The 25,311-nt window shown below is 35.7% G+C and overlaps 1 protein-coding gene and 1 long non-coding RNA gene across 3 annotated transcripts in view; both read right to left on the bottom strand.

The window, feature by feature from the left end:
- LOC6584093 (protein sprint) overlaps positions 1-5,338 on the bottom strand; it is a 121,245-nt gene extending 115,907 nt beyond the window's left edge. Inside the window, exon 1 of the mRNA XM_032732001.2 lies at positions 4,744-5,338. Within this exon, the coding sequence (XP_032587892.1) occupies positions 4,744-5,102 (359 nt within the window). The 5' untranslated portion in view covers positions 5,103-5,338. The remainder of the gene's footprint in view (positions 1-4,743) is intronic.
- A 5,758-nt stretch (positions 5,339-11,096) lies between these two features.
- LOC122757881 lies at positions 11,097-23,678 on the bottom strand. 2 transcript variants are annotated; one of them, XR_006358062.1, is made up of 3 exons: positions 23,456-23,605; positions 23,023-23,297; positions 11,097-11,304 (listed from the first exon to the last, which is right to left on the bottom strand). It is a non-coding gene; the product is annotated as an uncharacterized LOC122757881 (long non-coding RNA). The 2 variants fall into 2 exon arrangements; XR_006358061.1 differs by having other exon boundaries at positions 23,023-23,678.
- Between the last annotated feature and the right edge of the window lie 1,633 nt (positions 23,679-25,311).

Here is a 25,311-nt window from a genome sequence, read left to right on the forward strand (position 1 = left end):
CGCTAGCTAGCCTTAGGGGCGTGGCTGCATTTGCAAGTTAATAAAGCAAACACCTGTCGCTGTGCTGTCTCCATGGGAGCTTGAAAGATGCCATCCATTTGTTGCTCATACGCACCAACTTGTCTTAGACATCAGCACTTAGACTGGCAAGCAGCAGCAGCCACCCACTGCCCCACAACCACCCACTTGCCACCCACTTTCCACCCACTTTCCAGCCGCCCTCAACCATAACGCTCACTCCTTTTCATTTGCGTTTGGGGCTCATTGCATGTGAACCACAAAACACTTTGAAGCAAAAAGTTTGCTGCGGCTGCGAAGTATATAAATAAGCGTGTGTGTGTGTGTGTGCACAGTGGTTAGCTATCTATAAGAAACTTAAAGATTATCTGCGTTATATTTTCCTATATTTAATCTAGATAGCTTGCACTACTTACAAGCATATTATTCACTAACTAAGTTAACTAAAAAGTAAAATAATCTTATATCTTATCATTGGACACCTCAATTTGAATGAAATAAATGTTCGTATATAAACGAAAACATTTTTCTCAAACTAAGTTAACTAAACAATAAAAAATATATATATATATTTCATCAAAGCACACTTCCATTTTAACAAAATAAATATTCTTATATAAGCAAAAATATTTTTCCTTGACTACCTTCACTATAAAATATTTATAGGCTGTTATATCTCATCACTGAATTATATCTCAATTTAAATGAAATACATTTTTGTATATAAAAAAAAAAATATATATATATATATATATCTTATAAAAGAACACTCCAATTTAAAAGAAATAAATTTTTGTGTACGAAAAATAGTTACTTATGATGAAAAAAAGCTTCAGATAAGCACATTATGATTTAATATAATTTGTATTAATTTTTCAAAGCAAATCGAGAACTATGAAATTTTTACTTTCGCCTTAGATTATAAAGAGATAATTTTTTTTATTTTATTACAGTAGCTAAAGCAGCCAGTGTTATTTTCTACGGCTACGAAAGTTTTCAAATGGTAAAATAAGAAATAATATTGAATCTAAAACCAAAAATAACAAATTTAGAAAATTTTATAATGAAGAAAATCATCCAACATATATGAAATGAGGAACAAATATTCCATTTGGCGAGCTGCATCAAATTTTCGCCAGTCGGCATACAAAATCAGGAAAACTTTCTATGTAAATGCTAATCTGGTAAATGAATTTTAGAGATAAAAAAAAAAAAAAATAAATAAATAAAATAAAATTTATGATGACGAAAAATAATATTCAAACTACCTATTTTTATATTACTTGTATTATCTCTTTTCATAATTTTCTCTCTACCAAATTCTAGTTCAAGTTTCTAGTGGCACTGTACTGAATATTTTCCCCAACACTTTCCATAGTCGCCACACCACTGTGCCATTTATATATGTCGCTGATGAGGCATCGTGTCTAGTCTCAAAGTACATGTACTTAAAATTTTGCTCTCAGTTTCCATAGCTGTCGCACCACTGTGCCATCAGTGTCGCTGATGAGCCATCGTGCACTTTAAGCAAATTAGTTACGCAGCTCATGTTTTGCTGGTCCTGTTTGCTGTTCCTGCCCGCCCATTTAAACACATACATATACATATACATATACGTATATATAGATGCATATATGTATGTATATGTATTTAATATATAGACATTTTGTCAGCCCGCATATAACTGGCGAGTGTTTGTGTTGGCAAACAAATTTAATAAATAGCTAAAGACACAAAAGTCACAACCCTTTGCAATGCCATCCAGACATCCTTTCTCACTCCAGCCACGCCCCCTGCCCCGGGTGGGTTGCGTTCTGCTTGGCTTGGTTTGCCTTGGCTGTGCGGCTGTCAACAAGCTGAAACTGAAGAAGCCATCGTCATCCTAGCCATGTCCATATTCATATTTACTTAAGTTTATGGCCCGTTGTATTTGTTCTTGTCAAGGGATATTGTTGTAAATTGTTATTGCTTGTTGTTGTTGCTGCTGTTGTTGTGGTTGTTGTTGTTGTTGTTGTTGCGGCCAGCCACATAAAATATATAACACTTCATTTTAACATATTTGCCAGAGTCCGCCTTCCATTTGCTGGCCGTTGGTTGTTTCGTTTTTTTTTTTTTTTTTTTTTTTTTTTTTTTTTTCTGCTTTTGGCCAAAATGTCTTGAGCCAAATTCATGTGACGCCTACGACGATTACGAAATGGCAAAAACAACAACAGCCACTACAACGCAATGAGGGTCTTGTGTGTGTGGTGTCCGGGTGCAGGCAGGGGCGCTACTGGGATTTGTTTTGTAGTTCTCTCCCAGCCACTTCAGCATCTGCCGCTGACTGGCCTCATAATTTATATGCTAAACATATTGCGTCTTATACGGATTACACGAAAATATTATTTTTGTTTTGTTTTTCGGTTTTCGGTTTTGGTTTTGGTTTTGGTTTTGGTATTTGGTTTTTCTGTGTTTAGTTTTTGACGCGCCGAGCTTAAGTGAGCAGAGTTTGCAGTGTTTGCCTCGAGCCCAGCAAATCCCTGGCCAAACTAGCTGTCAAATGCAATTCGCCTTTGACATTTCCAAACAGAAGTCGAAGCTAAAATTGAGACAACTATTGTAACTAATTGAGCGTCGGTTGAATGTGAAGTGAATGGAAATTGAAATTGAAATGAAACAGGTACAAATGGAAAGGTGTATTATAATATAATAATATGCATATATATATATATATATATATATAAGTAATGTTGATTTTAATTGAATGAGAAAAGTCAACGGAAATCAAACAAGTCAGCGTGTATTTAGTTAGGAGTGGTCGACTAGGAGTTGCCCTGAACTCTGCGCAGAGCTGATATTACAGTCATTCTACGTTTTCTTTTATACATAAGAGACTGACAATATATATACATACACACATACACATAAGCCTGTACTTCCATGGTCTTTAATGAGGGAAATATATGAATTAGATTACTCTTCTTTTGATTACACTTTCTTAATCAAATTTGCATTACATTATAATCGCATCTACTTTTATCTATTTATTTCAGCAGAAGTCCTTACTATGAGATATAGTTAACAATTTGATGGAAGAGGCATAAAGTATTCAAAATCCGACGGACGGACGGACATTGCTACATCAACTCAGCCTATCGACCTGAAAAAGAATATATACATATATACTAATAATATATAATAATTTCCATGTTTGATAGTGTACACATTTAAATATATATGAATATATAAACTAACTTTTACTTATTATACAAACCTTTTCTAATGCTCCTCTGTTGCTCACATTTTCTATATCAACTAGTTAATTCCTTGCCTTGGTACTAGATACCCCTGTAATCCATAATACTCTTATATATGTACATATGTACATTTCCATACACAATCGACTGATTCTTTGATCAGCTATTTATTTATTTATACTAAATAAATAATAGCTTGCCTTCCCACACTGCAGCTTATTTGTCATAGTCGTCAGCAAACTGAACTCGAAACGTAAGTTCAAGGTATTATTTAAACTGAAATTATCCTCGGTTGGATACAAGAGATAAACGGACGGAACATTTAACTACACACACTTGTAGTGCTTGCAATTAGATAAGGAATTCTCCATTGTCTCCGGAGTTTCGATTGTTTTATTTGTGTATACCCTGTAAGTAATTTGTAGTTGAAGGGTATGCTGGTTACATGTGAATGTGTGTAATTTATGCAAGTAAATACAGTTGAGTCTTGATAATTTGTACCCCGTTTAATCGAAAATCGTGATAAATCGAATAAAAATTCTATCCTCTTGAAAAAAATTCGTTCTCGATAATTCTCGATAATTTGAATTTCTGTGAAAATCGAAGAAAAACTCATCCCCTTGCAATTTCGAGTTATGGGGACTCGACAGTATATATATATATATCTTGTAGTCAAACATTAACTTCAGTTATTGGTTCATCCATTATAGATTAACGATAAATTTGTTGTTCTGGAAGCGATAAATATCGCTGGATGAATGCTTGAGAGTGCAGATCTTAAAAATAAGAGCTTTCTGATTAACATATGTATGTGTAGGTAGGAAAGTAAGTCTATATATATATTCCTCATAGAATATCTTGAAATGTATGTAGCTACTATTACAGATTCTTCTGTTATAAATAATCGATAGGTTTGTTTATATGAAATCGATACATATTATAAGCAGAATGCTTGCAAGAGTAGGCCTTAAAGATTGTATGAAATGAATGTAATATGACAAAGCAGGGCATCTATTAGTCGCGCATGCCAATTTAATTGAGTCCACGCTGCTGCCCTGCAATTTCAGTCTGACTGACTGACTGACTGACTGACTGACTGCCTAGGTAGGCACCTTGTAGGCATTCAAGCATTTGCCATTCGCATGAAGCGCTCAACGATGCATGAACCATTCCGCAGACTGAACTGTGACTGCGACTGTGAATGTGATTGTGACTCTGTGTGCGTGTATATGTGTGCACACACACACACACACATCAGTCTGAGTCATGGCTAGCACACCCACGGCGCATCACCTTCCTGGTTCTATGCACCGGCCATGCACAAGGCCATGCTCATCCCCCAGTCCCAGCCGCAGGTCAGCTCGACTAGCAGTTCCCAGTATTTTCTTGCCCCAAATTTCAATTCTGCATGACTAAGCAAATGTAGGGTCGAGTGCACTTCCTTATGGAGTTGTGGCTAGGGCAAAGCGGTTATGCGTGCAACACTTACCTCAGTTGATGTTGTTGAATTTGGCGTTTCGTTGTTATTGTTGTTGTTGTTGTTGTTGTTAAACGACGCTGCGCTGATAAAATATTGCTGCAACTATTGTTATTGTTATTACTGCTGCTGCTGTTGTTGTTATTGTTGTTGTTGTTGTTATAGTTGCTGCTGTTGTTGTTGCGGCACCAGAGCGGCAGCTTTTGCAGCTTCTTCACGTCCGGCGATAGGCCAATGATGCGCGTGGCAGCCGCACTCGCACTCAGTGGTGACGTCATATTGGCCAATTCACTGGCATCCGTATCATCAGCATCAGTTTCGAGCTCCTCGCGCAGCTGTTGCTGCTGCTGCTGTTGCTGCTCGTTGCGCATGCGACGCGTTGAGCGACGCTGCGGCGGCGTCGGCGTTGGCTTTGTGGTCAAGCGACGGCGCTGAAAGCCATTCGATTGTTGTTGTTGTAGCTGTGCTGTTGCTGTTGCAGTTGCTGTTGCAGTTGCTGGCGTTGCTAATGCGGCCGTTTTGACAGGCCTCAGTTTGATATCACTTAAGTATTGTGGGCGTGGCAGCTGTATGTTGCCGTTGCCATTGCTATTATACTTGTTGTTGTTATAACTAAAGTTGTTATTATTATTGTTATTGTTGTTAATGCTTTGCCAATGCTGCTGCTGCAATTGCCTTGAATGTTGCTGATGATACTGCTGCTGCTGCTGCTGCTGGTGTTGCTGCTGCTGCTGTTGCTGCTGCTGCTGTTGCTGCTGTATGGTTGCTGTTGTCATTGCTGTTGCTGTCGTTGTTGTTGTACCATGATTGGGCGCTGAGCGCAAATCATTCAGCATCACATCCAGATCGCTGGCCAGCGAGCTGAGCAGCTGCAAAGAGCAAATCAAAAGGAAAAGGTTACTTGAAATTCGAATATCGAAATCGAATAAGAATTATCAGAAAAAGAAATTAAGAAAGAAGAGGAGCAAATATTCATATAACAATCGAAGAGCTGATTTTTATATACTCCCATACACATATATATATTAATATGTATTTTTTTTTTGTAGTCCTTGATTAACTTTTTCTTCCTATCTGTTGGTCCTTTAACGTATTGCCCTTCTTTGCGCTTCTCAATTATATTAAAAAACTTGTATTGGTCACAAAATACAGTTGTACCTCGCTGTATTCTGCTCTTCTAGTTTCTAGCCCATTCTCTCTCTCTCTCCCTCTCTCTCTGTCTCACTCTCTGTCTCTCATTCTCTCTCTCTCTCTCTCTGTCTCTCACTCTCTCCCTCTCTCATACACACACTCTCTCTCACTCTCATTCTTACACACACACTCTCTCTCACTTACTCTCTCCTCACTTTTACTTCGTCTACCTCTCCAGCTCACGCTCGATCACTCTTACTCTCTTTGTTTCACTCCCTCTATCAATCTATCTAACTCCCTCTCTCTCTCTGTCTCACACTTTTTCTATATTTCTATATATCTATCAATCACATTCTCCCCGTCTCTCTCTCTCTCTATCCATCTCTCTTTCACTATGTTTCTCTCTCCCATTCTTCCTCTCTCTCACTGTCTCTTTCTCTCTCTCTATCTGTATGTAAGTAAACTGATATTGGCCAATTATGAAGCTTTATCTCTGCTCTTAATCAACTCTTTTAATCTTTGACCCACTCTCGCTCTCTATCTTTCACTTGGTCTCTTAACACATTGCTTTCTTTGCGATTCTCATAAGGTAGGTAAATTGGTATGGGTCAACAATTATGCGTTATCAGCACTTTAATCCACGCTCTATCTCAGTCTCTCACTCATGCTTTAACGAAGTTCAGAATTTTACAAGATAACAAATCTTATCTTGTAAAATTTTGAACTTACTTTTATTTATATATATAAATTTTATATATATATATATATATATATATATATCAATAATTTCGCTATAGCACAAAAACTTGATCGCAAAACATTGACAAATATATTTCGAGCAATTACAATCGGCTCCCAGGCAATCAGCGAACGACAAGAAGAAGAAAAGAGTTGCAACAGCTATCAGAATCGATTGGTAATCAAGTTCTATGCAAATCTGTCAGGTTTGTGGGTTAATGAACGGATGTCTCAAGCAGCCATCGACTTGACACAGACAATCAAGTGCTGACGCCTCGACTCGGCCATGAGAAACGACTTTGGCTGCCGTTGATTTGCTTTCAGCTTATGGGTTTCTGCTCGTTTTCTTCTCATATTTATAGTTGTTGTTGCTGTTGTTGCTTTCTATACTTGCCAAATCGTGGCCCCTTGGTCTAGGCTGTTGAAGTCGGCCTCTGTGAGGAATTTCCGTTACACAAACAAAGCGCCAAAAGGCAGCCACAGCCACAGCCACAGTAACTGCAACTGCAACAGCAACCGCAGCCGGCGGCTGCTGCCGCTGGACATGATGCGAACTGGTCTTGACTTCCGGCCGGGCTGCCATCGAGTGGGGCAGGCCTTGGCGAGGCTGGCTGATAGCGCAACGCCTCGCAATAATTACGCCGCCTATAATAACGGGTTTACTTTGGTCATCTCTATATGCGACAAGCACCCAAGCGCCCAGACTTTATGCCAAAAAAAAAAAAAAAAATAAATAAAGAAAAATTCATATAGTTGCGTCGCCGTCGCCGTCTCCGTCGACGTCAGCGTCAACGTTGGCCGCAACGCAAACCGGCTCCCACGCTCTGTGCTAATTTGAGCTCCACTTCTGCTTTCTGTCTTTCGGTTTCAGTTTCTTCGTCTCTTTCGAGGCGTTTATTTTGGTTTTTATTATTCTTGGTTGGCCCCTCTCCTCTTCGCTGCTTTTATATTTTGTTTCACTTTGTTGTTGCTATTTTGTTGGTATTTATAAATATTCGTACAGGCTGTGGCCTTTCTGCATTGGCCAAAAACCTAGCAGCAATTGCCAGCCAGCACTATGCAAATTTTATGCGCTCGAAATTCAAGTGGAAAATGCCGAAACGAATCCGATTTAGCCGACAATTGGAATGCGCTATAAAATGTTGAGATAACAACAGCACGAATTCGATATCAAAAGTAATTGCGACTACAATGATAATGGTATTCTAATTATGTTGAACAGCAAGTTGATAACGAAAAATATCAAAACTACAAGAATGAATTCCTGAAAGAAATACATTCCCAAATATATGTATTACTCTTCTTCTTCAGTTTTGTACAAAAAAAAAAAAAAAAAAAAAAAAAAAAAAAAAACGGAAATCTAAATAAAGCAAAAAAATGTTTATTTAAATATTTTTACGATTATTTAAGAAATATATACCTTTAAAAAAATATATTTACTATTATATAATTATAATAATTATTATTTAATAAATATTTATATATACATATATATATACATAAATATATATATATATATATATATATATATATATATATATATATATATATATATATATATATATATATATATATATATTCATAAGACTATTTTTAAAAAATATATTAAAATTAATATTAAGAAAAAATTATTATTATTTAATTTAAATTCTTTTTTTGCGTGTAGAAAACTTAAGAAGCGTAAAAAAAGTTTACATTAGGTTTAGTGAAAAAAATGTCGTTGTCCATTAAAATAGTAGTTTTTCGTACAAATATTAGTGACTAGTAAAAATATTTTTTAAAAATTAGTCTCCCTTTAGATATTAAGTTTTAACTAAATTTAATTGTTCATGAAAATAGTAGAGGCTATTGAAACAGAAGGATATTAACAGCAATTGAACATTAAGCAAATTTCAGGTATATTATATATGATAAATATTATAGGACATAGAATAGGTCTAAGCTCTGTATAAAGAAAAAAAAGCTAGCTTTAAGCTAAAGGTAAAAATTGGGAAGCAAAGCATATATTGAACACAATATTTTAGGACTATTTTGAATTGTACATTTTTTATTTTTATTGTATCCATGAAAAGCTTGAAGGTAAAGAATTTAATGATATGCTTTCTTAAACTGTGCTTAGGTCGATGCCTGTGGCAAGAGCTGTTGAGAACTCTTCTCTAACCATTCCCCATAAGTTTTTGATCGGAATCAAATTCAGTCTCCGAGTCTGGCAATTATCCTACGACAATTACAAAGGCATTTACTTACTGGCATATATGTATATAGAAATACATATAGATCTTTATAGTAAAAGTTCCACTCTAATTTCCCATAATTTCCTTTACCTTATTTCTCTTTACCTATCCCTTTCCCTTTCCCTTTCCCTTTCGCTTTCTCTTTGTCATTCTTTGTGCACTCCTAGAGCTATGCGTGTCTCTAATTTGCTCAGGCTTTAATAGCCCCCATTTATGTGGCACACGTGTTGCAAGCTGCAGCCCAGCACGCATACGCCTCATTGCACGCTTAATGTGCAGCGTGCAGTGTCGTTTTATACCTCAATATGTAAATTGAAAGGAGAAAAAAGGCCTTAAACACATGGCTTAGCGTGTAATGTGCACAACACACACTCAAGCACTTAAGCATACACGCACACACCCACACACACACACACACACAGACACAACATGTAGACAGACTAACCAATTGAGCAATTGCCACAGCAAACAAATTCAAATTGAAAATGTGGGCAAAGCAGCGCAAAAAAAAATGAAAAAAAAAAACTCACACAGAAGAGTGAAAAACTAGAGAGACAGACAAACAGACTGGGAGAGAGAGAGAGAGAGAAAATACATATATATAAACGACAATCACCGAGTTTCTTGTTTGAAGTACAAACAAAACTTCAATTGGCTGCGACTGCAATTTCAATTTAGGAATCATAAAATTAAAAGTAAAATAAAAAAAAAAAATAAAGAAAAATTGAAAAGCAAGTTGAAAACTGAAGCTTAAATACTCTATATAGATAAGAAGTACAAAAGCTTCTGTTCCATCGGCATTCCTGTGGGTATTAAGAGTGTTTATATATAGAAAATATATTTGTGTATATAATAATTTGATAAGCTGCAACGCAATACGAATAATTAGGAATTTTTCGGAGAGGTCGGACTGAGACGCTAGAGAAGATGTAGATATAAGCATTTGTAATTATATATATAATGAATATATCATATATATGTAGATACATATATATTTCTCTATGTAATTTAGTAACTTCATGAAGCAGAGTTAGGTTGATAGTTTAGAGTTGTGCATATAAGGATCGGATAATATATCAAGATGATTGAGATAGTTGAAGTATAAAAGATATAGCTAGTTGGAAAAATATATAGATATACTACATATATGTACATATATTTATATTGTCAATATGATATAAAACTCAATTTTAGATCACACTCAAGCAATATTCATGGCAACCTAATTAGGCTATTTTATTTACAGAAAATATATAAAAAAGTTAGACTTTAGTAAGACGAATAAAAAATTATATGCATATAGTACAATATTATTATATTGCTCAGTAGTTTGATGCAGCTAAGATATGTTCATGGATCAGAAATCACCAACCAACAATTTCATTGTTAGATATAAGAGATAGGTTAGTGGTGTATAGGACTGGGAGATCTATGGACTATATACAGTGAGTAACATTAATATTCGTTTTATTTTATTTTTCACTGAATTTAAATTAAAAAAGTCTAAATGTAGATTGAACAATATCCCTTCCGATGAGGCATGTATAGATATTATATGTTTAACATAACTAACAAAGATTATACATAAACCGGAAAAGAGGGTGAAAAATAAAAAAACCTAATATTAATGTTACTCACTGTAGGTATGTACAATAAATATATATGCATATCTGATAAATGTAGTAATAGATCAAAGCTTCAAAGCTTAGACAAATTCAGCTCAGCTATTGAAGCTGATCAGGTCTAGATATATGTATATATACATATTTAATTCAATATATGTACCTCACAAGCATTACATATTACCTGACTAGCTAAGCATGCCCAATTGTAAGGGCATTTGAAATAATATGTATATTTTGCGTTCGTGTATTTATTATAAAATTAAATTAAACGAGCTTGGGGACTTATTACGGCGACACTGGATATGGGACAACTGGGGACGAATGGATAGATGGACAGCTGGACATTGGACAGCTGGACATTGGACACTTACCGCAATGGCATCCATCACAGCATTAACCATGTTGTTCTTGCTAGTCGATGTTGTTGCGGCAAGTTGTTGTTGTTGGGTTGGTTGTTGTTGTTTCGTTTGTGTTGTTGCGCTTCTTATGATTTATTTGACAGTCATGCAAACATTTTGCACAATTTCAATTCGTTGCTGTTGTCTTTGACTGCTGTTGCTGTGCCTCCGCTTCAGCTGCTGCTGCTGCCTCTGCTGCCTTTGCTGCCTCCGCTGCTTCTTCGGCTTTGGTCTCTGCCTCCGCTTCGATTTCAGTTTCAATTTCGCTCTCAGCTCCGCGTCCTTTCGCGACCCGCGCGCTTCTCAATTTCCAAACTGTTGACATTTAATTAACGTGCTCGATTTGCCTATGCGGCAGGTGGGCAGCTCCAAGCCCCACACACACCACACACACACACAGACAGAGTCACACATACATAAGCAATGTGATTGGTACGTGCCGGGCAGCTGTGGATGAAATAAAAAGATTGACAACGAGTTAGTGCCGGGATTTATAAATACTCGAACTTATTTATTGCTGGAGTGTGAGCGTTTTAGAGACTGTGAACATAGCGAACGCGTTAACAGCGCTGTTAAAGCGCATTAACATTTCGAATAACAGCCCACTCAATTGCCAAGTGTGCGCAGTTGAAGATCAAATAGCTATAGAAATATGTCGATATACAAGCATTTATTAATTGTCAATATATTATTGAAATGTAATTTAATAAAATTTAAATAATAAGTAAGCTTAATAAATATTATTTATTTATAAATTTAAGAAATATTTTTTATTTAAAAATATATAAACATGTAAATATTTATTTAAATACATATCTTTTATTTTTTTTAAACCTTCATAAGTATTTATTAATTTTTTTTTTATTAGCTTGTAGCTTATTTCAATTATAGTGTAAAGATTTTTTTTCCTCTTAGTTAGGTATAAAAAACAAAAATATCATGAGATAGTATACATATATATATCAGGCATATATATGTACTACATATATATATTTTTATTTTTAAATATTTGAAGGAAAATGGGAAATGGGGTGTTGGCTTTTCATATGCCTTCATACTAACATAATACTATAATAAAAACAGATACTTTAGCGAATACTATGCAGAGAAATGTTGGTAAATACTAGACAATCCATATCTTGAGAAAAAACAAGTCTATTTGTAATGGTCTATTATCACATCAAGACAATTTTATTGTACAATAAGTGAAGCTGGAGGTGACGTAGAGTAAATCTTAAATTTGAGATAAATTTTCATGTGAGCAATATAGTTTTAGATCACACTAATTCGAAGACCTAAAGATTCTTTTATCTCTATTTAAGATGGTTTCATGACTTTTAGACTTTCTATGTTGCTATATCAACAGTTCTCGTTGATATTCCAAACTCTCTATGTATGTTTAGATTAGAAACATACCTTTATGAGTTCACAAGGCTTACAAGGCAACAGTTTCGATTGAATTCTCTCTTTTGTATTATTGATGTATTGACTCCAATTAATTGCATATCGTAGCTCCAAGTCTGTTTTTGAAATGTTTTGTATAATAATAGTTTTTACTCAAGGCTCAATGTGAAATGAAATCATGAAATGAGAAATTCGAAATGGTTGCTCCGTTTTAAAGAAAAAGAAAAGGCTACTTTATCAACATAAAAGGACTTCAAATTTGAAATATATATTGCTGGAGATAAAGGAGGGTCAAATAAGACTAAAGACTATAAAGACTATGTAACTAATGCTCAAGTTCTTCATTGATTTATCTTACTTTATAAGTATATGAGCCTCTAAGAGGCGTGTTAAATGGAAAAGAAAATTATTTATTATTATTATTAAAATTTATATATATTATATTATTTATTATTATTGTGTTTACAGCTTCGACTGATAAGCTATTGTAGATTCCCTTTAAATAAATTATTTAATAATCATAGTTGTCGAATTATTTAATTGCATATAATTCCTCTTTCCATAAAATTTACGACTCATTTGCGCGTCTAAAAAATTTTCCAAATTGATTTTCTCTCTTAATAAAATCGAATTGGACTGCAATGCCATCCAATCAGACAGCAAACAGATATCACACAGAGCGTATTAGTTAGCTGATTGGCTCTAAAAAAAAAAATGTTAGTTATGATTTATGAAGACCATATGCTCATTATGAATTTGTGAAGTGCTGGCCAATTGGCCTCACACACACACACATACACACATACCGGCCGCAATAAACCGAATAAAAAGTGAATGTATCTTGCAGATACTCGTACTTTTAATTAACAAATGAAAAAAAGGCACACGGCTAACGGTTAACGGAGCAATCGCACTGTCCAAACATTGCCGAGATGTTTGACGATGTCTGTCCGTTTGTTCATCTGGTCTGCCGCTCTCTATGTCTGGATGTGTCTGACTCCGTCTGGCTGTCCCACGGTCCGACTGTCCGACTGTCTGTCCCATTCGCATTGCGCGACGCATGAGAAAAACAAAAACAAAATGTGTAAAACTTGTTTCACGTATTTTCCACAATTTTCCGCATTTTATGCTCATTAATTACAATTTCATTTTCGTTTCCATTTCCATTTGCATTTACATAACCATTTTACTCATTTTCTTGCTTAATACCAACTTTATACATTTCTTTGCTTTTTTTTATTTTTTATTTTTTATTTATTTTATTTTATTTAATTTTTTTTTTTTTTTTTTTTTTTTTTGTTAACCGCCTCAGCCTGTTCAAAATTCCTCAGCGGTTGACGGAAGTTGAATTGCAAATTAAAGTGCGCACGATTTACACGTTTTGATAACAGACAACAGACAAAATCAACTTGAACTGCATTCGAACTACGCACACTTTAAAATCAGCCAACAGACAAAATATATATGCGAGTGGCTTATAAGAAATGGACACATGTTAAACGTCCAGATACCCTGTAAAATGTTTTTTTTTTTTTTTTGCTATGGCTACAAGTTAATGCAGTTTTCTTAATAAGTTTTTCGATCACTTTTAAGAGTATTCGCTGGCTGTCTTGAAGAGTATCTCAAATGTTTGATTGTTGATGAATTTCTGCATTTTTTTATATTTTATGTTGGTATATCCCTTAATTGTGCTAACAATTGTTGTAACTTTTATTTTTGAGTAAAAAAAATGGAGCGAGGCTGATATTTTATTCAAGCTACTGAAGTGGTTCATGAAATTACATTAAAGTAAGATAAGATCTAAGATCTAATAATATTCAGTGTACACTCTAAGAAAGAACTATAAAAAAAATAAATAAAAAAAATAAATAAAATAAATAAATAAATAAATAATTTCATCAACTAAAATCTTCTGTAAATAAAAATATGCCCAGTTTATAGCTCTTTTTCCAGGGCATTTTAATTCAACCAATTAAAAACAAAAATGTCACAGAATAAAAAATAAATATAAACAAAAATAACAACAAAAATGAAAAAACGTCAACAATAAAACGAAAAACGCGTGAACGAACAAAAAAAGACGCGTGAAATCGTCGCAGCTGCCGCTTCGCTTTGCCACTTCGCCTCGCAGTCGCTGCGCAGTCGCAGAGCAATCGCAGCTCATTACTGAAGCTTAAATGCATACGAAATGAGATTTTGTCTCGGGAGTTTTATTTATTTAAGCTCCATTGTGTGTATAAATTGTTTATTATATGATTTACACACTATGCACATTGCCGAGTGCTTTGAATTTGTCATGAGGCGCATTGCGGTTCGTGTTTTCGTGTGCAACAACAGATCCAAATCTCGATGGAAAGTGAAGCAAATAAGTTCAAAATCTTGGTCGAAATTCAAATTGTATAATCTACATACACTTATCATGTTATTACTAAATTTGGTCATTGCCCGAGAACTATGCGTAAGCATGACGATTATGGAATGCGGAACACATCGCACATGTGAAACAATGGAAAGTGAATCATGGAAATTAACTACATGGCGGGTCAGCTCTATAAGCGTGGAGAGCACTTTGGAATGGGAGTAAAGGAACAGTTTGGAATGTGGAACATTTGGAAAAAAAATGAATGAATATAGAACACATGTGAAACAATGGAAAGTGAATCATGGAAATTAACTACATGGCGGGGCTCCTCTATAAGCGTGGAGAGCACTTTGGAATGGGAGTAAAGGAACATTTTGGAATGTGGAACATTTGGAAAGAGAATGAATGAATGAATATAGAACACATCGCACATGTGAAACAATGGAAAGTGAATCATGGAAATGAACTATATGGCGGGTCTGCTCTTTAAGCGTGGGGAGCACTTTGGAATGGAAGTAAAGGAACATTTTGGAATGTGGAACATTTGGAAAACAAATGAATGAATATAGAACACATGTGAAACAATGGAAAGTGAATCATGGAAATTAACTACATGACGGGGCTGCTCTATAAGCGTGGGGAACGCTTTGGAGTGGCAATAAAGGAACATTTTGGAATGTGGAACATTTAGAATGAGAAGTACTGAATGAATATGGAAACATTGCACATGTGAAACCATGGAAAGTGAATCCTGGAAATGAAGTAGGTGGGGCGATCTGCTCTTTTGGCGTAGCGAACATTTTGGAATGAGAACAAGAGAGGGCGGGACGCGTATAATGCACATGTGGAACGTTTGGAATGAGAATAGAGGGGAGTTGGTGCATATGAGTGTGCAATAAAAGCAACGGAACAGTTGGGAATGAGAGCAAGTTAGGGTAATTAGTTAGTGGTGATATTAAGAAGAAATCGGAACAGTTGCATATGAAACAGTTTGAAACAAGAACAACAGAAAGATGAGACCAAAATGTGCAATAAAAGTGTGGGGGATAGTTTGGAATGAGAAAGAACAGCGGAAAGAGCATTTAAAAGCGTGCACAAACGCAAGTGGAATAGTTTGGAATGAGAACACAGCCAGGGTGAGGTATGTAAGCAAGCAAAAAGTAGAACAGACTGGGCACGAATGGAAGAGTGGAACATAAACCTGAATTGTAATAGTTAAATTTGACGAAATAAAATAAAACTGAAACAAAACGAGAGCAAAAAAACCGTGTCCCAATAGAAACAATGGAAGGGAGCAGGAAGATTTCTATAATAATTAATATGAAACTAAAGCATAAGCCAATAAGAATGATGGAAACAAAGCAGTGCCAAGAGAAAGTCAAGGTCAGCGTTATATGCCTCCGCAATGAATGTAGACATTGTGGAACGAAACTGAAACAGAAAATGAACTTCAACTGTTCCCAATTGCAAAGCTTTGTTTCTCATATGGAAAACCTTGGTAAAGAAACAAAAAATAAAAGACGCCCCATGTGGAAGTCTGGTATTTTCACAGCATTGAACAATCCAAATATTTATTAGACAAAGAGCATTTGGGCTTCGCATCTAGGGCAGCTAGTTTTACCAACTTGTTGATGTATCTTGTTTATGTTTACCATTTGGTGGACCGGCTCATTAGCAAAAAGCGACATATGACAAAGCAACAACAACAATAACAGTGAGAGCAACCACAACAACAATAACAAGCGCGAGAGCTGTAAGTATGACAAAAGAGTTGAGCTGTGGCATTAAGTTTCGTTTCCAGGTTCCAGTTGCCCGATTCCAGATCAGAGTTGATCATACAAAATCTGAGTGACTGTTTATTAATTTCAATTTTATTTATGTTAAGGTAACAAGACGCAAAGAGGTTAAAGCGGCGTCAAATTGAAGTTAATTAAACGTTATTGAGCCATAAATTGAAGACGGCGAACACGCTCATAACCCAAAGATGCAGATATTTTAGATAGATTTTTTATGTATGTATGTATGTATGTATGTGTACCGATGTAGATGGGGGCAGATATGACCGACAGCTGTGCACAGCTGACAGCTTCAGCTCAACTTCAGCTTCGGCTAAGGCACGGCTCGCAAGATACAGATACTGAACGACACACACACAGATACAGATGCAATTGCGCGCGCTGTGCCGCTTATCTAAGACTGCCGCAATTTCTCGCTTTTGTTTTGTCGATGTGATAAACGCGCAACACGCTCAATGCTGCTTGCTGCTTGCTGCCTGCTGCCTGTTGATAAGCGGTGTGGCACGCACTGGCTGCGCTGTTAACGCCGACGTCGACGTCGCTGCTCAGCGGCTGTAAATTGAGGCTGAAGGTGAATTGGCGCGCTCGCATCTCGAGTGTCGCCAAGGCGATCGCATTCTTTGCATTCACTCAATTGATGCCTCAATAAATCAATTGAAATGTTTTTCTGATAAGCGTCGATTCGCCATAATTGAAATGCATATACCGTGCAACCAACAACAACAACAACATATATACATATATATGTTTGCATATGAGTGCTTATACTACTGCAATTTCTATGAACAGGACTGTCGGCATGATGCTACTACTATTCTTATGAACAGAACTGTAGGTATTCAGCTACTACTACTTTTATAAACTGAATTATATGTCTTATACTACTACTTTTTTTTAAACACTGAGCGTTATGTACGATGCTACTACTATTTTGATGAACAGAACTTTAGAGCTACTGCTATATTTATGAGCAGAACTACTACTATTTTGCTGAACTGAATTATATGTATACTACTACTTTTATATGAACAGATCTTTATGTATGAAACTACTACTATTTTAATAAACAGAGCTGTAGGTATGAACAGAAATATATGTATTATAGTACTACTATTTTTATAAACAGAGATGTCGATGTAATTATACTACTAGTAATAGTACTACGATTTCCATGATCAGAACTGTATGACTACTACTATTTTCACGAACAGAACTGTATATATAATATATGACTGTATTTACTACTACTATCTACTACTACTATCTACTACTACTATCTACTATTACTATCTACTACTACTATCTACTACTACTATCTACTACTACTATCTGCTACTTCTATCTACTACTACTATCTACTACTACTATCTACTACTACTATCTACTACTATTATCTACTACTACTATTTACTGCTTCTATCTACTACTACTATCTACTACTACTATCTACTACTACTATCTACTACTACTATCAACTACTACTATCCATATCAAGTGTCCTTTGCACTCGATTTTGCTGTTCTACATGCATTTAGTTCATATCAGTGCCAGCTGACCATTATCAATTGGGGGCCGATATGGTTGCATGGTTAGCGTCATATCTTTCAGATAGTATGTCTATAACTGTGCGCCAGCTACACAATGCAAATCAGTGTGCGCAAGGTCAGTGTTCCAATTGGTTGGCGACATGTTTGAGACACATTTGACACACTTTGCGACACGTTGCCCGGCCCAAAGAACTGGTATTTTTCCATAACGAAATCGATCTGTACAATATCTGCATATATGCTAAATAATTGTTATTTAATACTTCGATTTATGAAGCCCAACGAATCTCGAAAAAAAATTCATAAATTTTTCAACAACTCAAATATTCCGAAAATTTAATTTTCTTATGTAAAATAATAAAGAGATCTGCTATCAATTTAGAGGGCAAGCCAATGACAGAAATATTAAAACAAATTCAATTCTATGATAAAAGAAGAAGAAACTTTACAGCTAGTTGCAAATCGAAAGAGAACAAAGGAGTAGAATTGAAATTGAAAAAGTTGTTGGTATTAGATTCATGCTTAGAAAATGATGTTGCAAAATGTATGGCACTTGCAACTTGTGGCAACTCTATTAGGCCACACAGAAGATGCAACTTTTACTTTCAGCGGCCAGACAACACAGTCAAGGAACCAGCCGCAACCTCTGCGCAGCGACAAACAAACAAACAAACAGAGTGACGGACGAGCGTCTAGGGATAGGGGGTGTAGGGGTTAGGAAAAACTTATGTATTTTCTGATGGCCACATGCAACAGAGAAATATGACAATACAATGACGACAGTTTGCACGGACGATGCCAATGGAGCGAGCAGACGAAGCAGGCGCAACGCATTCGTACATATCAGCGAAGACAAACAAAACGCACGATGAAAAAAATGAAAAGAAACAAAAAAACAGTTGAATAGAGAGAGATAGATGTAGACCGAACTGTAAATGCTCTAATAATGCCAAGATTAAGGTAAATGTGTGATATGCTAATTGGCTGACTAAAGTTAACTCTAAATATTAACAATAATAGAATTGAGAACTTCGGTATTCTTATAGAGAACATACATACGTATATAATATTAATACTTCCGAAAATATTAGAAAATTTTATAGAGGATATATGTATGTAATATTCGAAGTTTCGACAATATTAGTAATTTGTCGTCATATAGAGACATATATTATTTTAGTAGTATTCAAAATAAATTCGTTCCATGCACTAAAGATGTGCAAATATTTTAAGGTCTATAGAGGTTTTAAAAGATATTATTGTACTTGAAAAGCGTTTCACCCTATAAGCAAAATGTAAATATGATTTCCTATTGCTAGTACTTATTAGATATTATTATATTAGATATAAAGCAGCAATAGTTTAGTGGCTTTATCATGCTATCCCGCTTATCTAATCAAAATATTTGCAAAACAAATTAACCTAATTTTTTGATTGATTGTTTCTGAGTGATATAACTGGAGGACAACGTTGATAAGATTAATTCAGAGAATATCAAGTAATCTTAGAATTGCCAAGAAGACAAAGATTGTTATGCTAATAGATCGTACGATATGGATGAGGATTTGAATGTATTATATATATGTATAAATATATATTATAATACAGTCACTTGAACTATATAATTTTACTAAATATAGATATATATATGCTTATAAAATCGTACATATTAGGTATGTAAGTTTATTACTACCGATTGATAGGGTATACGAGAAATGTTTGCAGCGGCGCATGGCAGCACGGTGGAAGTGGCAAAGTGGCACCGGCAACAGCAGCAGCAGCAGCCACGCTCGAGCTAGATGAGGGCCTGAGGCCTGCCAAGGAGTCGAAAATGCGGAATGGGAGTAGGAGATGGAGATGGAAATGGAGATGGAGATGGAGTTGCCTTGTTTATGAATACGCGGGCATTGTGTGCCGAGGCGACGAGGCCCAAAAGATACGCAGCGCACACACAATACAGATACAGATACAGCTAGAGCTACAGCTACAGATACAAATACAAATACAGATGCAGATAGACATGTGCAATGTTTGAGAACTAAACAAGGAAATATTGACAAATAGATTAAAACTTATTAAGGCAGCAGCAGCAGAGGCAGCAGCAGCAGAGGCACCATAGGCACCATAGGCAGCAGCGCAGTTGCTGCAAAAATGTTGCATGCCGCGTGGGGGCTGCTGCCTGACATGTTGTCGCGTCTGTTGCGCGTGGTTTGACGCACGTGCAACTGGCACAGCAACAGGCGCTGTCGCAGCCACAGATACTTATGGGCTCTGTGCAGGTTGAGGTAGGTCCGGTTGCTGTCAGTCGGAGCCACTCATTGCCAATATTTATCATCAAATATGGTCGAAATCTATATTTAGACGCTGACGCTGATCGACGCTGATCAAGCGAACGAGATCGACTCGCATTCGGTTTTATTTATTCTCGTTTTGTTTTTTTGCTTTTCGCTCTTCTTTTTTTTTTTTTTTTTTTTTTTTTTTCTGTGATCATCTTCAGGCCTGACCTCGAGCGCGATCGATCGCGGCTTTCTATTGAAACAATTGGCCACCAAAACGCCAAACACGAGTCTGTCAATATATTTTACCCAAATTTGTTTCACTTTTTTAATTTTTTTTTTTTTTTTTTTTTTTTTTTTTGTGCTTGCCCACACGAGCTGCGATCGCCAACTGATCGCAATTTGATCATATGGCACATATATAGTTAAAGACTCGCTTATTTGGCCAACAAATTTGCCACTTTATGTGATTCATTTAACAAAATATATATGTGTGTGGGTGTCGCAAGTGTAGATCACTGGGTAAGGTCCACTATTCGATCGTTATAGGTATAAAATTATATATATGTATGTTGTTTAAACAAGTGAAGGCAAAGTTATGCGATCCATTGAAAATCGAGAAGTTTGCCAAACTTGAGACACTTCATTATAGACGTTTCACTGTTAACTTGATTGTTTATAGGCTGATCGTAAATATGAATACACTCTCGAGGTGTAAACAAGCTATTGTTATGTATATCAGTTCAGGTGGGGAAATTGATATGCTCTGGCAACAGGTAATAGCTATTGATATTACATACTGAATACGTTATCGCTATGAGTGTTCGATTGTCGCCTTGTTTCTATGCCAAGACTTTTAAACTAACATTGATATTAAGTTTACTTCGTATTAAATTAGATCTCTTTCCTCCCCAAGAACCATACCACAGGATAGATACCTACGTATTGATATCTAAGTAGGAATGTAATTAACCTACACTTTTATTCATTTTTTTTACTATTCACAATGGACTGCACTATAATAAAAAGTGAAATAAACAAAAACAAATTTATTTTTTTAATATTTAATATATTCTCTTTTGTAGGTTTTTTTCAGGGTATTTTATTTTCAACATCTCAAACCCTTTTTCTTGTTAATTAAAATTAAATAATAAATTTTTTTTTTCATTATATGAAAGTGTGATTTTTTGTTTACTGACATTTGCAATAATTTCTGAAATAGTATATTTCTAGGAAATCTTTCTTTGTTTACACTCTTCCTACTATCTGTTCTATCGCACTTCTTTATACATATTCATTTATGTTGTAATCCACAATAATAAATCTTTTGATTATCTGAAATATTTAAAAAGTTGTTTGAACTGACTAATTTATACTTTTACAATATATATACATACATACATATATATGTTATATATTGCTTGTACAACATTAGCAAACATGTTGTCCAGTGTTTTGCTAGACCAGTTCAATTTTCATTTAAGCCACAAATCTCTAAGCAAACAATGCACACACACACACACACACAGTGGGAATTGTACCTGATTGACCAACGTTGAGTGCATTGAGTAAGGATCTGTGCTGATAAGACTGTGGCCCGTCTAAAAAGAACTAGACGATGGTAAATTGCGTGTGAATGGTCATTATGAAAAAAAAAATAAAATAATAATCTATATCTATATATATGTATATATAGATATAGATATACATATGTATACCTCAAGCAGATATCTCATATGTAGGTAAACGCTTTGGAATATCTGGAACTATGAGGTAATGCGCTCTATACAGCAACAACAAAAATAGTAACAAGAGTAACATTTGGTTACCTTTTTGTCATGACGAAAGGAAGAGCGATAAGCAAAAATCGTTGACTTAGCCCGCGGGGCTTATCTAACGCACAGGGAACAATGCAAAAAAAAAAGTAAATGAATAAATAAAAAGGTAAAAGGTAAAAGCAAGCCACGCGGGCGACAACCAAAAGCAGCCAATAGTTGATTTGGCAAAAAACAAAAAATTATAAAAGTAAAGAACATACACGAATACTTATCAAACGTTATTTATCTAAGAAATTTGTTGCTGCTGCTGCTGCGGCGAAGCAAATGACAAAAACGCAAAGAATGCGAGCGCCAGGGCGAGCGCGGCGAGAGCAAACAGTGATGAACCGCAGAGCCTCTCACAGGCGGCGAGAGGTAAAAGAACGATGACGAGATCTTTCTGTGTATTGGTTTAGTGAGCGCAACTGTGAGTGGGTGGCGCAGGGGCATACGCGTATGTGTTGGAGTATTTGTGTGTGTGTGCGTGTGAGTGCGAAATACCGCGGCGATTAGCAATTCGCTGTCAAAACGCATCGAAAGCGAAAAAGCAAGACAAGAAGACAAGCCTCAAGGAAGCACACAGGCAAAGGTGCAATGCACGCAACGAAATGCAGGAGAGCCGGCCGGTCGACCGACCGACCGACCAACCAACCAAAGAGAGCGTCCGGCGAAGAGAAATGCGTGTGCATGTAAAAAGAGTGAGAGCACGCCTGCTGCTTGTAAGTTCAAGTGGTGGGCGAAAAAGTCAACGCCGACTGCAGGCAACGACGAAGTTGCTAATTTTCGCCGGTTAAGTAGCCGCAAGCAACAGCTGAACTTGAACTTGTACGCAACGTGGACGAAACACTCACAGAGAGACAGCCCAAAGAAGACAAAACGGTTGAAGCAAAAAGGAACCGCAGCAAGGACAGTAAAACGAACAGTAATAGGGACAATAAGAGCAACAACAATAGGAACACTTACAGCGCAAATATCGCGACGAGTTGGAAAATTGGTGGCGTTGGCCGCTGCCGTTGCCGTTGCGGCTATTGCTCCAATTCCGAATTGCACGCACACACTCCACACACACTTTACATTAATTCGCGTATCGCGCTTTACTTTACGTTCGCGCACTTCACTCTGCTGGCAGCCGACGCTGTGGCTCTTGCTGTTTACTTTGTATTTTATTTTTATTTTTTTTTACAATTAAATAATAATTATGTTTGTATGTAGATTATTTAATTGCGACACATCTCAAACTAAACAAAATATAAAACAACAACAAAAAATAAATAAATAAATTTAGAAGGAACAGCCGCGCTGTAACGATTCTGTTGCCCCGGCACCGGCCACAACAATAACAATGCCAGCCAGCAATTACTTGTGTAGTACTAGATTAGCCAAAATAATTTCGTACTTAATCGTATGAGCGTGATTAACAATCGCAATCAAATGTATTAAGCTGCCTTTTAGCCGGAGAACTTGAACTCGCGACCGTTTCTCTGACACACTGAAAGAGAGACACACGATCTTCGCGTTACAATTGCGCCAAACAGACTAATCTTGTGGCAGCAATCGATGCCATTATCGATATCACCACATCGTGCTTGCTGCTATCGATAGTTAAACATCTTGCCATTGCATTCGCCACGAGACGCGTTGACGTTTCCACCAGACAGCTCACACATATAGCAAGCGTGAATATATTAATTTTGAATATATAATATGTCAGATATATATGCAAGTAAATAAATTCATTTTTATAGTTATGTTATTAAAAAAGATTCATAAAATGGTGCTTAAAGTTTAATAAAATTGTCGTGGTCTTTGATCTAATTTGCACAGCAATAAGTGCTTTAAACTTGCCAGCAAGAACATCGTAAACAAAGCACGATCATAACTTATCGATATTGTTTTGCCAGTCACACATTTAATTGTGGCGCTTAGTTCAAAAAAGCTAAGAACAAAATGGTAGGGAAAGTGTTTTTTTTTTTTTTTTTTTTTGACATTAAATGTAACACAAAGTTTTAAAGATTAATAAAAACTTAGTTAATGTTGACTAAAAAAAATTAATGGAACACTTTCTTTTTTAATGTCACCTTGAGGACAACTTGCATGCAACAATCAGCAGCAGACTTTTGATGTTGTTTTGTTTTTGTTGTTATTGTCGTGCTTTCCCCTATGCAATCAGAGCAGATTCCACATTGATTACCTCGCAGCCCGCTAAATGCAGCGTCATCGATGGTAGCAGGGATTGGGGGCCCGATTATGCAAGTGCCAAGTGCCCCAGCATAGAAAGTTCGTTAGGCGTAATAAACAGTTCACGTCGTAAACCAGATTTTGTTGTGTTCGCTTTGCTGTTGTTGTTGTTGCTGCTGCTGTGTGGATTACGCACGATTATATTTTATGGGTCAGCGGGAAGGCTGCACAATACAATGCTTAATGGATCATCATAATATATCATTAAGTATATTTTCACTTTTTGCCAAAAAAAAAAAAAAAAAAAAAAAGAATTGGAAGACTCGATTAAATCGATTAAGAGTGATTCTTTGGGTTTTTTTTTTCCTCTTTGTGGTTTAAAATATAAAATATTAACAATATATAAATATAATTAAACACAGTAAAATTAACATATAAATAAACTACTAGAACATATGTATGACTTCTTTTGTTTTGAGTTTAGTTATTATTAAAAAATAGAAAATATTAAGAAAGATAATTAAATATAAAAATTAATAGAATTGTAAAGCAATTATATATAATTCAAAATAATATATATAATATAATATAAATTCAAAATAATTATTTTTTATTTTCTTTGCTAACATAAAAAAGTATTAAATATTAAGATATATAATACATATTAAAAATTTAATTAATTGTATGCAATATTATACCTTTACATTTTGCGGTAAAAATGAACTAAATAAATAAAATAAAATGATTTCGGTGTGATTTTTTTTTCTTTCGTTTTTTATTTTTATTTTAAACATGGTTTGCCTGTGCAGTGAATTTCAGAGCTCCATTCCCTTCCCTCATATCTCTACCAAACTGAGGCTATCCCAAATTTCTTCTCAGCTTTGATTAGGCTAATAGTTAATTCAGTTCATGCGGCTTCTTTCGTCTGGAAATACCTGCTGACAGGTAAATATGTACCAGCTCGATCTTGATGTGTCCCGCGTCGGGCGTCCATTGTCGGCGTCATTGTGGCTGCAGTCGTCATTCCATTGTATCGTCGATCTCATGTGCAAATTATCTCTGCTTGCCAAATTC

Source organism: Drosophila mojavensis, unplaced genomic scaffold, assembly GCF_018153725.1.
Source record: "Drosophila mojavensis isolate 15081-1352.22 unplaced genomic scaffold, ASM1815372v1 contig_136, whole genome shotgun sequence".
Taxonomy (NCBI): Eukaryota; Metazoa; Arthropoda; class Insecta; order Diptera; family Drosophilidae; genus Drosophila; species Drosophila mojavensis.